Source organism: Populus trichocarpa, chromosome 12 (genome assembly GCF_000002775.5).
Source record: "Populus trichocarpa isolate Nisqually-1 chromosome 12, P.trichocarpa_v4.1, whole genome shotgun sequence".
NCBI classification, from domain to species: domain Eukaryota; kingdom Viridiplantae; phylum Streptophyta; class Magnoliopsida; order Malpighiales; family Salicaceae; genus Populus; species Populus trichocarpa.
In genome coordinates, this window is record NC_037296.2 from 15,493,230 (window position 1) to 15,505,421 (window position 12,192).

General features: G+C 38.4%; 2 protein-coding genes across 4 annotated transcripts; one reads left to right on the forward strand and one right to left on the reverse strand.

The window, feature by feature from the left end:
- Nucleotides 1–262: 262 nt before the first annotated feature.
- Nucleotides 263–2,956, forward strand: LOC7484923 (sec-independent protein translocase protein TATB, chloroplastic). The gene is made up of 6 exons (XM_002318769.4): nucleotides 263–642; nucleotides 759–880; nucleotides 1,356–1,415; nucleotides 1,510–1,669; nucleotides 2,371–2,523; nucleotides 2,621–2,956. The coding sequence occupies exons 1-6, from the start codon at nucleotides 417–419 to the stop codon at nucleotides 2,692–2,694; spliced, it is 795 nt and encodes a 264-aa protein (XP_002318805.3). The 5' UTR covers nucleotides 263–416; the 3' UTR covers nucleotides 2,695–2,956.
- Nucleotides 2,957–4,489: 1,533 nt separating this feature from the next.
- On the reverse strand, nucleotides 4,490–9,993 carry LOC7484922 (N6-adenosine-methyltransferase non-catalytic subunit MTB). 3 transcript variants are annotated; one of them, XM_024581810.2, is made up of 7 exons: nucleotides 9,744–9,993; nucleotides 6,715–9,404; nucleotides 6,345–6,428; nucleotides 6,040–6,144; nucleotides 5,813–5,921; nucleotides 5,324–5,475; nucleotides 4,490–5,102 (listed from the first exon to the last, which is right to left on the reverse strand). In XM_024581810.2, exons 2-7 carry the CDS (start codon nucleotides 9,385–9,387, stop codon nucleotides 4,671–4,673), a joined length of 3,555 nt encoding a protein of 1,184 aa, XP_024437578.2. In that variant the 5' UTR covers nucleotides 9,388–9,404; nucleotides 9,744–9,993; the 3' UTR covers nucleotides 4,490–4,670. The 3 variants fall into 3 exon arrangements, with proteins under 3 accessions (XP_024437578.2, XP_024437579.2, XP_024437577.2); XM_024581811.2 differs by having other exon boundaries at nucleotides 6,715–9,364; nucleotides 9,744–9,992; XM_024581809.2 differs by lacking the exon at nucleotides 9,744–9,993 and having other exon boundaries at nucleotides 6,715–9,734.
- Nucleotides 9,994–12,192: the final 2,199 nt, after the last annotated feature.

The following is a 12,192-nucleotide window of genomic DNA, read 5'->3' on the forward strand; positions in this document are numbered from 1 at the left end:
GCTTGATGCCATCCCTGCTTTCCCATCACAACCACCACATCATCAAAAGACAATGTTAGCTTCAGCTCTTTGAATGGTCCTCTTTTGTCAGGACATCAAGTAGACTAGGCCCAAGTGCTTTATCTTTTCTGGGCCAGCAAGAGCTATCCAAAACTTCCAAGGAAACCTAAATCTGGGCTTCTGAGCTACCTCCCATTACTGAGCCCAATGAGCAGACCTGGGGGCATACCCACCAAAAAACAAAAGAAAGAAAAAAAAGGCGGAGACAAAAAAGCTAGAAAGAAATGTCAAAAACATGGTGATGGTGAACTTAACTCGGGAAATCTATCTTCACTCGTAGTTTCCTTCCATTCAGGATAATATTGCTTGCACATATGACTAAAGCCCCCTTTAAAAGAATCCCGTAGAAACCCCTCATGGTCATGGCATCACTAATTCCAACCTCAGCATCCTTGTGCTCAACTTCAACAAGCACAAAATCAGCTCTCTACCCTCTCCCCCCCTCTCCTCTAATCCCGTACCATAAAGCACCCAAATTTGGTCTCTCGACATGGATTCCTCAACTGTGTCTTGGTCCTTTCTCTCAATGGAGTGGTTTAAAGCATCTGGGTATCTCATTCTCTCCCAATTTCGTTGCTAAAGGTAATTATGCCCTTTTCATCTGGGCTTCCTTTCTTTAAGTTTCTTCTGGGTTAATTTGGTTTCGCTTGTTCGTTTTCCTGTTGTTTTATTCTTGTTGACATGTGTTGGTGATACAGAGAGGAAAGGAAGGTGTAAGGGTAAGGTGATTCATGCATCTTTGTTCGGTGTTGGGGCTCCTGAGGCTCTGGTTATTGGTGTGGTGGCTTTGCTGGTTTTTGGTCCCAAAGGTCTTGCTGAGGTTAGTTGTGTAACTTATTTGCTGCTTTGCCCCTTTTTAAAGATTTTCTGTAGCAAAAAGTCTGGCAATGCTGGAAGGGTTAATGTAATTCTAGATAAGCATCATTTTGTTTCTGTTGTTATTTTATTTTTGCACTTGAAAGTGTTTGCTCATCTCACTCTTTTTAGCAATGCTATGAGACAAGGATTGTTAAATTGCTTGCTACCTATGTTATGGAGTTCCGTGCGAATTGTATAATGAGCCAGTAAAGTTAGAAAACCCTATGCCTTTTATTTTCCATCGATTTGAAGATTGTTTGGTGCAGCATTAAAAACTAAATCTAGAACCCTGTCCAGGTATCTTGACGACTCTGTAGCACCTTTTGCGTTTCTGTAGCAATGAACTGCCAAGTTTTAGAGTGCATGTTTTATTAATTTTCCTGTTGTCTGAAAAGAAAAGATTCTTGTGGTGTCTCCATTGAATTATCTAAATGCAGGTTGCACGCAATCTAGGGAAAACTCTACGTGAATTTCAACCCACAATTAAAGAACTTCAGGTTGGTCATTGAAACTTTAGTTTTAATGGAATTGTTCCTGCCAGTTATTTGTGTAATTGTATATAATTGATTCGACCCTTTAAATTTAATATAGGAGGTGTCAAGGGAATTCAAGAGCACCCTTGAGCGAGAGATTGGGCTTGATGAAATTTCAAATCAAACTCAAAACACATATAGCTCAAAGATAACAAACACTGCATCAAACCCTTCATCAGCTGGCAGCACCAATATTTCTCCGACCGTGACTGACCCCAGTGAGTGATCGTTTTTAAGTAATAGCTGCTACTTTCCTGTGATACCATTAGTGGTATCAGATTCAGATGGTGATTTTTGACTTCTAGTACTTCATACTATACTATTAATTAGTAAATTGACCTTTACTTATTTTTACTCCTTTACTGAACTTTTTGGATCTGATAGCATTGGAGCATGAGTAAATACTAGTACGCTTTCTTTAGCATATGTAACTCTTATCAAAGTTGGTATGTTCACTGACAGTTGCTAATTGCTATAAACCACAAATGAAGGTTTAAGAATGACATTTCTCTATAGCACTGTTCATGCCATTGGCAGTTTTCTTCTCAAAGTTTATCAAATATAATTTGAACCTCAATCCTTCTAAATTGTAGAACCAACCATGTTTCCCTGAACAAGTAGCTGAACGTCGGAAGTGGATAAGGTTCTAGAATCGATATCTGGGGTCGAAATAAGTGATCGTTTAAAACCTTCCTCCAAAGCTGATTTATGCACTTCATTGACGGGAATAACCATGGTTACTTAGCAGGATTGGCTTGAATAGCTTCGATCATTGTTTTCAATCGACTCAAGTTGTGGTTGTTTTCTTGATTGAATAATCAAGTCACTACAAAATACTGTGGTTTCCGTTTCCCTATATTAACTATGGCTTCACTACAAGACTGATGAGAGACATTGTCTTCTGTTTAAAAAAATTTAGATGGTGCTCCATCCCCAAACAGTGCTTATACCAGTGAAGAGTACTTGAAAATCACAGAAGAGCAGCTAAAAGCATCTGCTGCTGAACAACAGGGTCTGTCAACCCCTCCAGTAGAAAGTCAGTTGGAACCTGAAACTCAGCTTCGGCCACAAGGTTAGCCATTCTTCCTACTAAGTTTGTTCTCATACATCCATCTCTGTCTTCCCCACCCCCAAAATTTCCTTACATCTTGTATATGAACTCAACTCAGAGCCCGTCAAAGATACTGCTGGTGCGATGCCTTCTCCAGAAAAGCCAGAAAATGAAGTCAAAACTATTAAGTAACACAGTGGAGAAGAACTGCTGCAGCTGTCCATTTTTTGATGTTGGAGAGGAGACTGCCTAAGCATGAATTAATCAGGTGCTCAAGAACGAGAGCAATGGAGCTCTATCCTCTCTTTTTTTGGGTGGCAGAGTGAAACAACAAGAGAGTAGCCTTTAGAAATTCTATATGAAGAGGATATTGTGACGATTAGCAAGTGTATGATTCTTGAATATGTTGTAAAATATGAATTTTTTGTGTTAATGAAGCTTTCGGAATTAATTAGGTGCCCTTTTGTTCTGCACCAATGCCATGTTCTTTTCAGGGAGATTACTCCACACTCCATAGTCCATCGTCAGTCTCAAGTCTCAACTACCAAGTGATCGAGGGGCACACGGCCTCTTGAATACTAGATGTGAATGTTCCAAATAAAAGTAGTACTTGATTTGATCCCATACAAGTTGATCTGCCTTTTGTAAGTCTATAGCATGGAGTTTGCAATTGGAAATCAGAGGCTGCGGCCAATCAATTCAATTCAATACAATACATCTGCTTCACGTATTGTAGTGCCGGATTCTGCACGAGGAGGGAGTAAAATGATGGTAATTATTGCAGTATCCTCACTTAAGCTCTTCTATAAGGCCGTATTTTTTGCTCTTTTCGCCGTTGCACTTTGTGTCCTAAATCAGTTCTAAGAAAAAAATCGATTAAAACAAGAAAATTAAAAAAATTAAATCAGAAAAAATATATATATTAAAAAAAACTTTTTAAAAAAATTCTTGGGTTTAATTTTAGTTTTCAAAGATTTAAACTGAATTAACCGGACCGAACTGGTATAAAAATTACTAAAAAACCAGCCTCCCTTCACAATCACTTCACAATCACTGTCACATTCTTAATTTTTTTTTTTTGGATTTGAGGAAACTCTACTTTCTAAAAAGCACATTTTATGGGCCCAAGTAAACTAGTAAAACCTCAGCTGTCCCAAACTCTTACAAAAGGTGAACGTCCTAACTCGAACTCGAGTCCTGCTGTGCAGATTTCAAACTCTTTATTATCACGCTTTGGAGATCTATCTCTAAATCTAAATCTAAATCAATATCTTCATTTTTTAATCTCTCCTCTCTAAATCAAAGCTGCTCTCCAAGCTCTCTGGTTCTCTCAATCTCCCAGTCTCTCGATCTTAGGTTACTGGTTTTCTCTCTTCATCCTTTTGCAGGGAGTGTTAAGATGACCTAAGAAACATTGAGTTATGCGTGCAATGTACCGTACATATGATAAAAACTTGAACAGTTGAGTGACCATGGCTTTTTTTCCATCAAACCCCCTGGTGACTTCTTAGCCACCTTCTCTTGTTAGTTCCTTTTACGCTTTTAATTGACTGTTATTTCAGGGATGATCATTTATTAATAGTTGTATCTAGAAGAGAAACAAAAGTGGGTAAAGCTACCTTTTGTCTCCTTGTTGAAGCACCTTCATTTATTGGTTTTTTCTGGTTTTGAACCTTAAATGACCAAACCGAACAAACAAGAAATAATTGGTTTAAATTGTTTTTGGTAAATTCAAATTGGTTGTTTTATTCGAGTAAAAATCAAACCAAACCAAAAATCCTCATTCCTAACCTAAATTGTAGAGGTTTTGTGTGATTTTTCAAGAGTTGTTGAAACGTGAAAGGTCAATTTGTTGAAATACAGCTGAGAATGCTTTTAAAAGTGTATTTGAACCTAAAAATTAATGCTTTTCTTGGACGATGATTTTAGATAATTTTTACAAGATATAAAAACCATTTCAAAACACTTAAAAAAAACATCAAATCAGTTGAAAAGTAACTCATATTTGTTGCCATCTATTCTTGTCCCTTTTATTGTTGCAACTACAGGGAAAAAAAGAAATAAGAAAAAAGAGAAGCCGATATGGGAATTTTCTTTTCATTTATATTAGCTAATTAGCTAGTTGGGGGGGGGGGGGGGGGGGGGGGATTTTTTATGCAAGTGTTTCTTTACAACAAATTCATAGGTCTGTGGGATTCAAAATCTAGATAATCTCCATTTGCCTGCCCACTATAACCATACATATCAAAGACCTTGTCTTCTGAAGGCATATTCCCACCCTCTCGTCCTCTACAGCCTTCCATTGGTGATGATGCCCAAGGGGCTGGGGTTGAAGGGTTAGCACTAGAGGCCTCTTGGTTTAAACTGAAAGTACTTGGATTCTGAGGAGAATTTCCAGCTGGCCTTCTGTTGGAGGAATTGGCTGCTGTCAGAGAAATAGATACTGATTGCTGCTGCTGGTTCTTCATTGGTGACTTAGGGCGTAGAGCCTCTATATCAGGGGTAGTCACAACAAGATGAGGCGCCTCAGGAGGAGGATTTCTTCCACCCCCTCCTTGCCAAACTTTGCCATCCTTGTCAGCAAAATTCCTGATGTACGCCTGAAAGTTACCAAATCTAGGTTTAGCATACCATAGAGGAACTACGATGACAAGCATGAACAAAGCATTCATATTAGTAAACAAGTGTCGTAACACCAAAAATTGCTATTCCATTAAACAACTTAAGTCTTAGATTGTTGGCCGGCACATTAAGAGAGTACACGTGAAGGGAAAAAGAGTGTTATGATTAGAAGTAATCATGTTTCTGAATGATACTGTACCTCAGCATTGAAATTTGATGAAGATAATTCTTTACCAGCAGTCAGCCAACCAGATCGAATATTGTGATCTTCGCCAAAGAGCTCAAGCCTTCTGCGGCCTAGAGAGAAATGCTCAATTATCCTATACATGTCTTCAGGCTTTTGAGTTGAACCTGCAGTTCCATTGGCATAAAACACATTAATATGTCTCATAGCATCACCCATTTTAAGGTGACGCTTTACAACATTCTTGTAAATTTCCAGCTGAAGGAAGCATGTCAGATTTTATAACAAATAAAACAAGAACAAAAAATGAGGAAAGAATGCATGCATAACAAAATCCTTTATTATATTGTGAGAACAGACAGACAGACAGCTAGCAGTAAACACAGAAAGTTATGCAGCAGCTCTTCAATTTCTAATCTAGATCATTCACAAACCAAACACAAGTGTAGTTATGTGGACTCATACCAACCAGAGCCAAAAATTTCAACGAGGAAATACACTGACCATAAGGAGGTTCCTCAGCAATAATTACATCAGTATCAATGTTAGCATGGATGATGTGACCATCAGTGCTGCGGCGAACAGTTCCTTTTATACCCATCAAGCAGTGTTCCTTCATTTCAATGACAAGGCAATAAACAGTCAAGGAAAAAAATAAATGAACTTGTGAGAAGTCAAAGTCGGGGAAAGTTGCCCACTTTTACAATGCAGAAGAAAAATCAAACACCAACCTTTGAATGCTGAAACAAAGTATGGGAATCATGTCGGAGCCCTGGAGTTGCGTTGCTTTTGTTGGTCTTCACCCAACAAATATCTTCGCATCTCCGAAATCCCCACTGCAGTGGTGGAAAACTAAATTAAATTATATAAATTACAGATTATTTTACAGCAGATGATATGGGTGGAGCCAAAAAGAAAAGGCCAAGCAATTGTCAAATTCAAATCTGACAGAACAACTGATTTAACAGAACATATATGAGGAGCCAAAAATGAATGGGTAAGCCATTGTCAAATTCTAAATCTAATGGCTGAATACCTTCTTTAAACAGCGGCGGCCTTGCTCAAGACCAACACCATCACCCACCCAGAGGAAGATAAAAGAAGGCGTATCTGCAATTGCCTGTAACCACATGGGGAAAAAAAAACTTTAGACAAGTCAAGAGAAATATGAAATATAACATCTATTTATAAAAGAACAATGCAGCTTATATCTACACTTTGAACATTAGCAACTGATGGCCCTGGGTACCAATATGAATAGCCTTTGCATTCCAACTGCACTTTAATGGCATGCAATCACTCTTTTGCAAGTAGAGCAGTCAATTCTTAATCAAGGTAACAAAAATACAACTACTCATTTTCTATGAAAGGCAACTGCAAGGAAAAGAGAGTTGGAAACAATGTACCTCAATCTTAAGATTTAGTATTTCTTCAAAAGTCCAATACTCCATATGGTCAGCAACACCAGGAGCTCGATGAACATATTCCTCCCATGGAGGGTCCACCAGAATAACATCAAACTTGGTTCCAAAGAACTCTGGAGACAGCTCAAACTCGTGTAGGTCGCATTTCATGTACATGGGAGGAGAAGCAGATTGAGCCACAATCTCATCCTTTTTCTGTATAAGCTCCCTAAGCTTGGGATAATCCTCTACAACATTGGTCAGCTCTAGCTCTCTGATAAAGTTCTGGGGTCGCATACCAGTATCAACAAAATTCTGTGAGTAATCATTCTGCTCTCCTCTTGAAGGAGCTTTACCTGGAGGACCGTTATTTCTAGGAGGAATCCAACCCCCGGCATTTTGATCTGGTGGTGTTCCTCGTCCTACTGGTCCAGAAGCATTAAAACCAGGACCAGGTATGCTTGGAGGCATTCCCCTGCCAGGTCCTGCTTGATTAAAAAACATAGCAGGGTTTGATGGATTTGTTCCCATGTTAGGGGGAAATCTTGGCGTTGTGGGCCCAGGAGGAACAGCAGAGAGAGCAGGGGGGACACCAAGCATATTCATCTCCACACCTCGGGCACCAGCCCAAACAACTGGTGAAGAAAATGGTGGAATGAAGACACCTGGACTAATTGGAGGACACGGAGCAGGTGACATACTAGGAGCAAGAGGCTGAAGTGCTCCAGGTGGTTGCATTCCAAGAGACCCAAAAGGTGATCCCATTAATGGCAACGGGAGTGTAACCTGTTGGTTATCTCTCCCAGCAGGCCTCCCCCTTCCTCCTCTCCCTACTCTACTTCCTTTTACTCCCTGTGGAGAACCTCTGCCAAAGGAGCCTGGATCCTGGTTTCTATATGGAGTCTGTGAACCACTGCTAGAACTTTGACCACCAACACCGCGACTGGGCATGGCCCCCTTTTGGCCTCTCCCTTTCCCTCCCTGGTACTCAACGTCATCCCTCCAAGAACTCGGATCTCGCAATGGTGCATCATCATCCATATACTTGTCCTTTGAGTCTCCAAGAAAAGGTGAGTCATTCCTTCTTGCCCTTTCACCTTGCATGTATGCCCACTCTTCAGTGTTTGGTGCTGATTTTACATCAGACTGCTGACTGACCTCAATCCTCCTAGCAAAGTTGGATCTAGCCTCTGGTCGTCCATGATCAAGCGGGACCTCTATCACATCATAATTATCATTTGAAATCCCAAAATTTGAGGAGGTTTTCACAGCTTCACCCCTGCTTCGACCATGAGGCCTTTCATTGTCATTCCTTTCACGACCATGTCTTGGCTCCCAGTCTCTTCCACGATCATAAGCAATGTCCCCGTCTTTTGGCTCCCTATCATTACCAGAAGGTTGTCTTCTTTTCCAGTTCTCTTTGGAACTTTCCCGATCCCTATTCCTGTCATTCCAGCTGTCATCCCTGCCTTTCGATCTATCATCCCTGTAGCCATCCTTTTCTTGATCCTTCCGTCTTGTGTCAACATCTCTTTCATACTCTATTTCAGAATGTTGAGATTCTTGATGATGCCTAATGCTCCTCTCGGGAGTCCTGGACCTATTAGACCGCCCTACTTCTCTTGCACTTTTATCTCCCACCCACGTGTTTCCATCTTCTTCTGCATTGGAGGACCTTTCACGGCTTTCAGAAACATCTTTTCTAGTGGGAGTTCTCTGCTCTCTATGCTTCTCAATTTTCTCCCGACCTGATCTATCTTCACGGGTGATAGGACTAGCCCCGTTATCTTCTTTGGCAGCTTCTGACCTGCTTTTACTCTTATTCTTCTCCCTGTCTGCATCAGCTCTTTTGTCATCTCTGTTGCTAGTTTTGGCGCCCTTTTCACTGTTTGAATCCAAACCCCTGCTTTTACTCTCACTAGGTTCGATTCTAGCACTTCTTTCTTTAGACTCGTGATTGGAATCAGACATCTTTCCACTTATGAAATCAGACTTTTCATGATGATTTTCTTCGGCTTTTCTGTTGGAGTCAGATTCATCCCACCTTCTCCTAGAATTTTTCCCTGTCTCAGCAGAACCGTGACCTTTATCTCGGCTGCTATCCTTCCTTTCTGAATATCTAGAATCTCTACCCAGTGCCTTTTCAATCTCTCCATCATAGGATCTTTCTTCTCTACTTTTACTTGCCTTACGGGAACTCTCATGCTCCAAGATCTTTGATATCATTTTCCTTCTCTCACTTTCATCAGGGCGACCATGGCCTTTACCAACAGACTTGTCACCTCCACTCTGCTTGTTGTCTAATTCTCCATCCTGATACCAACTGCTCAATTTTTCCAAACTACTTTCCTCCTGTTTTTTCTTCATCTGCTTAGAACGCATCTCTTTTCTCGTCTCATAATCATCTTCATCACTACCCACTTTACTTGACCCACCACCACCTGACCTCTTACGACTATCATTCCTGTCCCCGCCTGAAGTTCTCCTTCTCCCACCCCCATCGAATCCTTCAGCATCCTCCCCATTGGTGGACATCCTAGACTTGATAGACCTGTGTTTCCTCTTATCACTCACATCCCATTCTTCATCATCCCCGCCCCTATCACTCTTCACATCTGAACTATCTTCTACATCCTTTCTCCCATAACTACGACTAGAACGTTCAGGCGATTCCATGGCAATCAATAAAAGAACTATTCAAGGATCAATAAAAAACACTGACAACGAGATTAAAAGAGTTGAAATTTACAAATTAAACAAACTCTATAAAACAGAAAATTTCTAGAGGTAATAAAATAGTAAGAAAGGAGCAGGCAAGCGAGGTCAAGTCCATTCAAGGGGGTCCAGTTGAATAATAAAAAAAAATCAAAACTTTGGGATTGCTTCGAAGTTTAATGACCTAACTGAGAGAAGGAAAAAGAAAAGAAACTATTTTTATTGCAATTGGACAAAGAAAAGAAATTTAGGAGCATTGCGTTCAACTAAATTCAAATTAAAGAAGAAAATTCGAGAAATAAGAGTTAATAGGAAACCTGATCTGATGATTAGTGGGGAGAAGGGAAGGAAGGTTTTGGATTTTGCTGAAGAAATCAATCAATGAATTAATGCATTGATGAAGCTGAAATAGACAAGGAAACCAGCACCCTGCCCTGCCCCTCTTCCTCTGAGATTGAATTTCTCATGTTAGAGACTGAAGAACAAAAAACAAATTAGGGTTTTTCGTTCTTCGGCAACAGAGACTAGTTTCAAATTGCTGCTTCCACCTTTGACATTTGCATGCCTGGGCCGTGCCAGGTATAGTATGAGCTGGGAAGTCTGAATGGGCCTTCTTCTTTAGTTCGAGCCCCTACCAGGTACAGTTTGCATCGCAGCCCCTGAACTAATAATATGTTTTCTTCAATCGGTTCAGTTTAATTATGTTGTTAATCTTGAATCTTAACCCACATATCATATCATGTTATGAAGAATGCATGTATAATTAGAATTAACAGATTGTATGATAACATTGGAATTGAAACATGGACAGATTATATGCCATGTCATGGTAGCATGACAAGGCATGAGCGGGGAGCCACCTCTGCATGACATAGCATTCAATGCCATGTATAGATGGACATAGTCACATGAGCATGGGGATGGGGATGGTCGGTAGAGACTGATGACGGATCCATTATTATATAATCAGTAGAAATTAATATTGATAGCATACATACATAACTAGTGGCTGCTGAAGTTCTTGTCATGGGTCAGATATTAGCTATGCGAGGCTGATGGGCGTTAAATTGCCATTCTAAGGAGAGAACTAGCGAGCTACCCAGCAAAAAAATATATACATCCCACGGATCCCAGTGCCCCCCCACACCCCCCCCCCACACACACACTAGACGTGGCTGTAACTGTATATATTATGGGTCCACGTATTTTTCATAAAAAAACGATGATTGTGCTTTTTTTTTTAAATAATAATAATGATTCAGGTTATACTATAAGTTGATTTTTTTTCATTAGATAAAAAAAAAGATAATGATAGTAAACATATAATTTAAATAAAAAAAGAATCACGATAACTTAAAAAAACTTTGGAATTATGAAATTAAATAAAAAAAACTTGGCCCGGGTCAACCCAACATAGCATGATAGATATATAATCTGGATAATAAGGGGCGAGCCATTCAGGTTAATTCACCAAATCAGCAAATCCACAATACATAATGAGATCAAGATAATATGATAGAAAAAAAATAAAAAAAATCACAAAGTCAAATAAAAAAAACTAATGTTGAATAATGAAATAAAAAAAAAGAATAGGTTTAAAAAAAGATATCAATCTGCATTAACTTTTCAAACGTGTGACTTTGGTTATCAGATCGAAAGCATCATACATAAAAAAAACATGAAACTCAATTCTTAACAAATCAAACATTAAATGAAGAAATTGAATAAAAAACAATCACATAAAAGGATTAAAAACAAAAAATATTAATTAAAATAATCAAGATAGAAATCGAAATTAAAAATTAAATAGAGGGCAACCATAATTTTTTTTAATTAAAGTGTGAAATTGAAAGAAAAATAACTTTAATAAAATGACAATAAAATTAAAAAAATGAGAATCAAATTAGAAAAATAATATATCATATATTTGGATTAAGAGATGAAATTTAAAATTAATAAAAACAATATAAGATAACTTAGAAGAAAAATAAAAAATCAAAAGAATGAAGACCAAAGTGGAAAAACATAAAATAATACATGACAAATTAAAATTAAAGAATAAAATTGAAAAAAAATAATCAAAACTTTACAAAAAAAAAAAAATAAGTATAAAAAATTAAAAATTAAAAAAAGAGAGATCAAATTCAAAGAAAAACAATATTAAAAGATTGCTTTGAGTCGTCACATGTATTGTACAAGGATAGAAGACGAATGGAATACTTTCTAGGCAGCTAATATTTAGCAACCAAGAAATGCCACACGTGCCTCTTGAAGATTGTGACCAAACAGGATAGCAATTTTTTTTTATTAAAAAAAATTATTATAATTTCTGACCAACCTACCTCCTATTCCACTTAATAATAACGAAAAAATAAAGGAACTAAAAAGACAAACTAATCTGAGACCAAAGGCAAGGTTTTTTTTAAAAAAAATTAAAGGCAATAAAGTAAATTAATTGTACTTTCAAAAGGAAAAACCTGAAATTGTCTATAAGCGCCGAGTTTTTTTTTCTTTTTCTGGAAAGACATTTTTGTAGTTTAAATCCTCGTAAAAAGGAAGAAGAAGATCCTCCTACTACCATCAGGCAGCCAACTATCTTCGGTTCGAGGCGTAACAACATAAATGCATTGCTCCTATATACAGTGCACATGAGTCATGATCTACAGTGTGATCTGCATTGTTTTTACCCTTCCTCTTTTAGTTTAATTTGTTGTGTACACACACACCCACAGTCACTCACTCATAAACTTTGATTTACAGATTGGG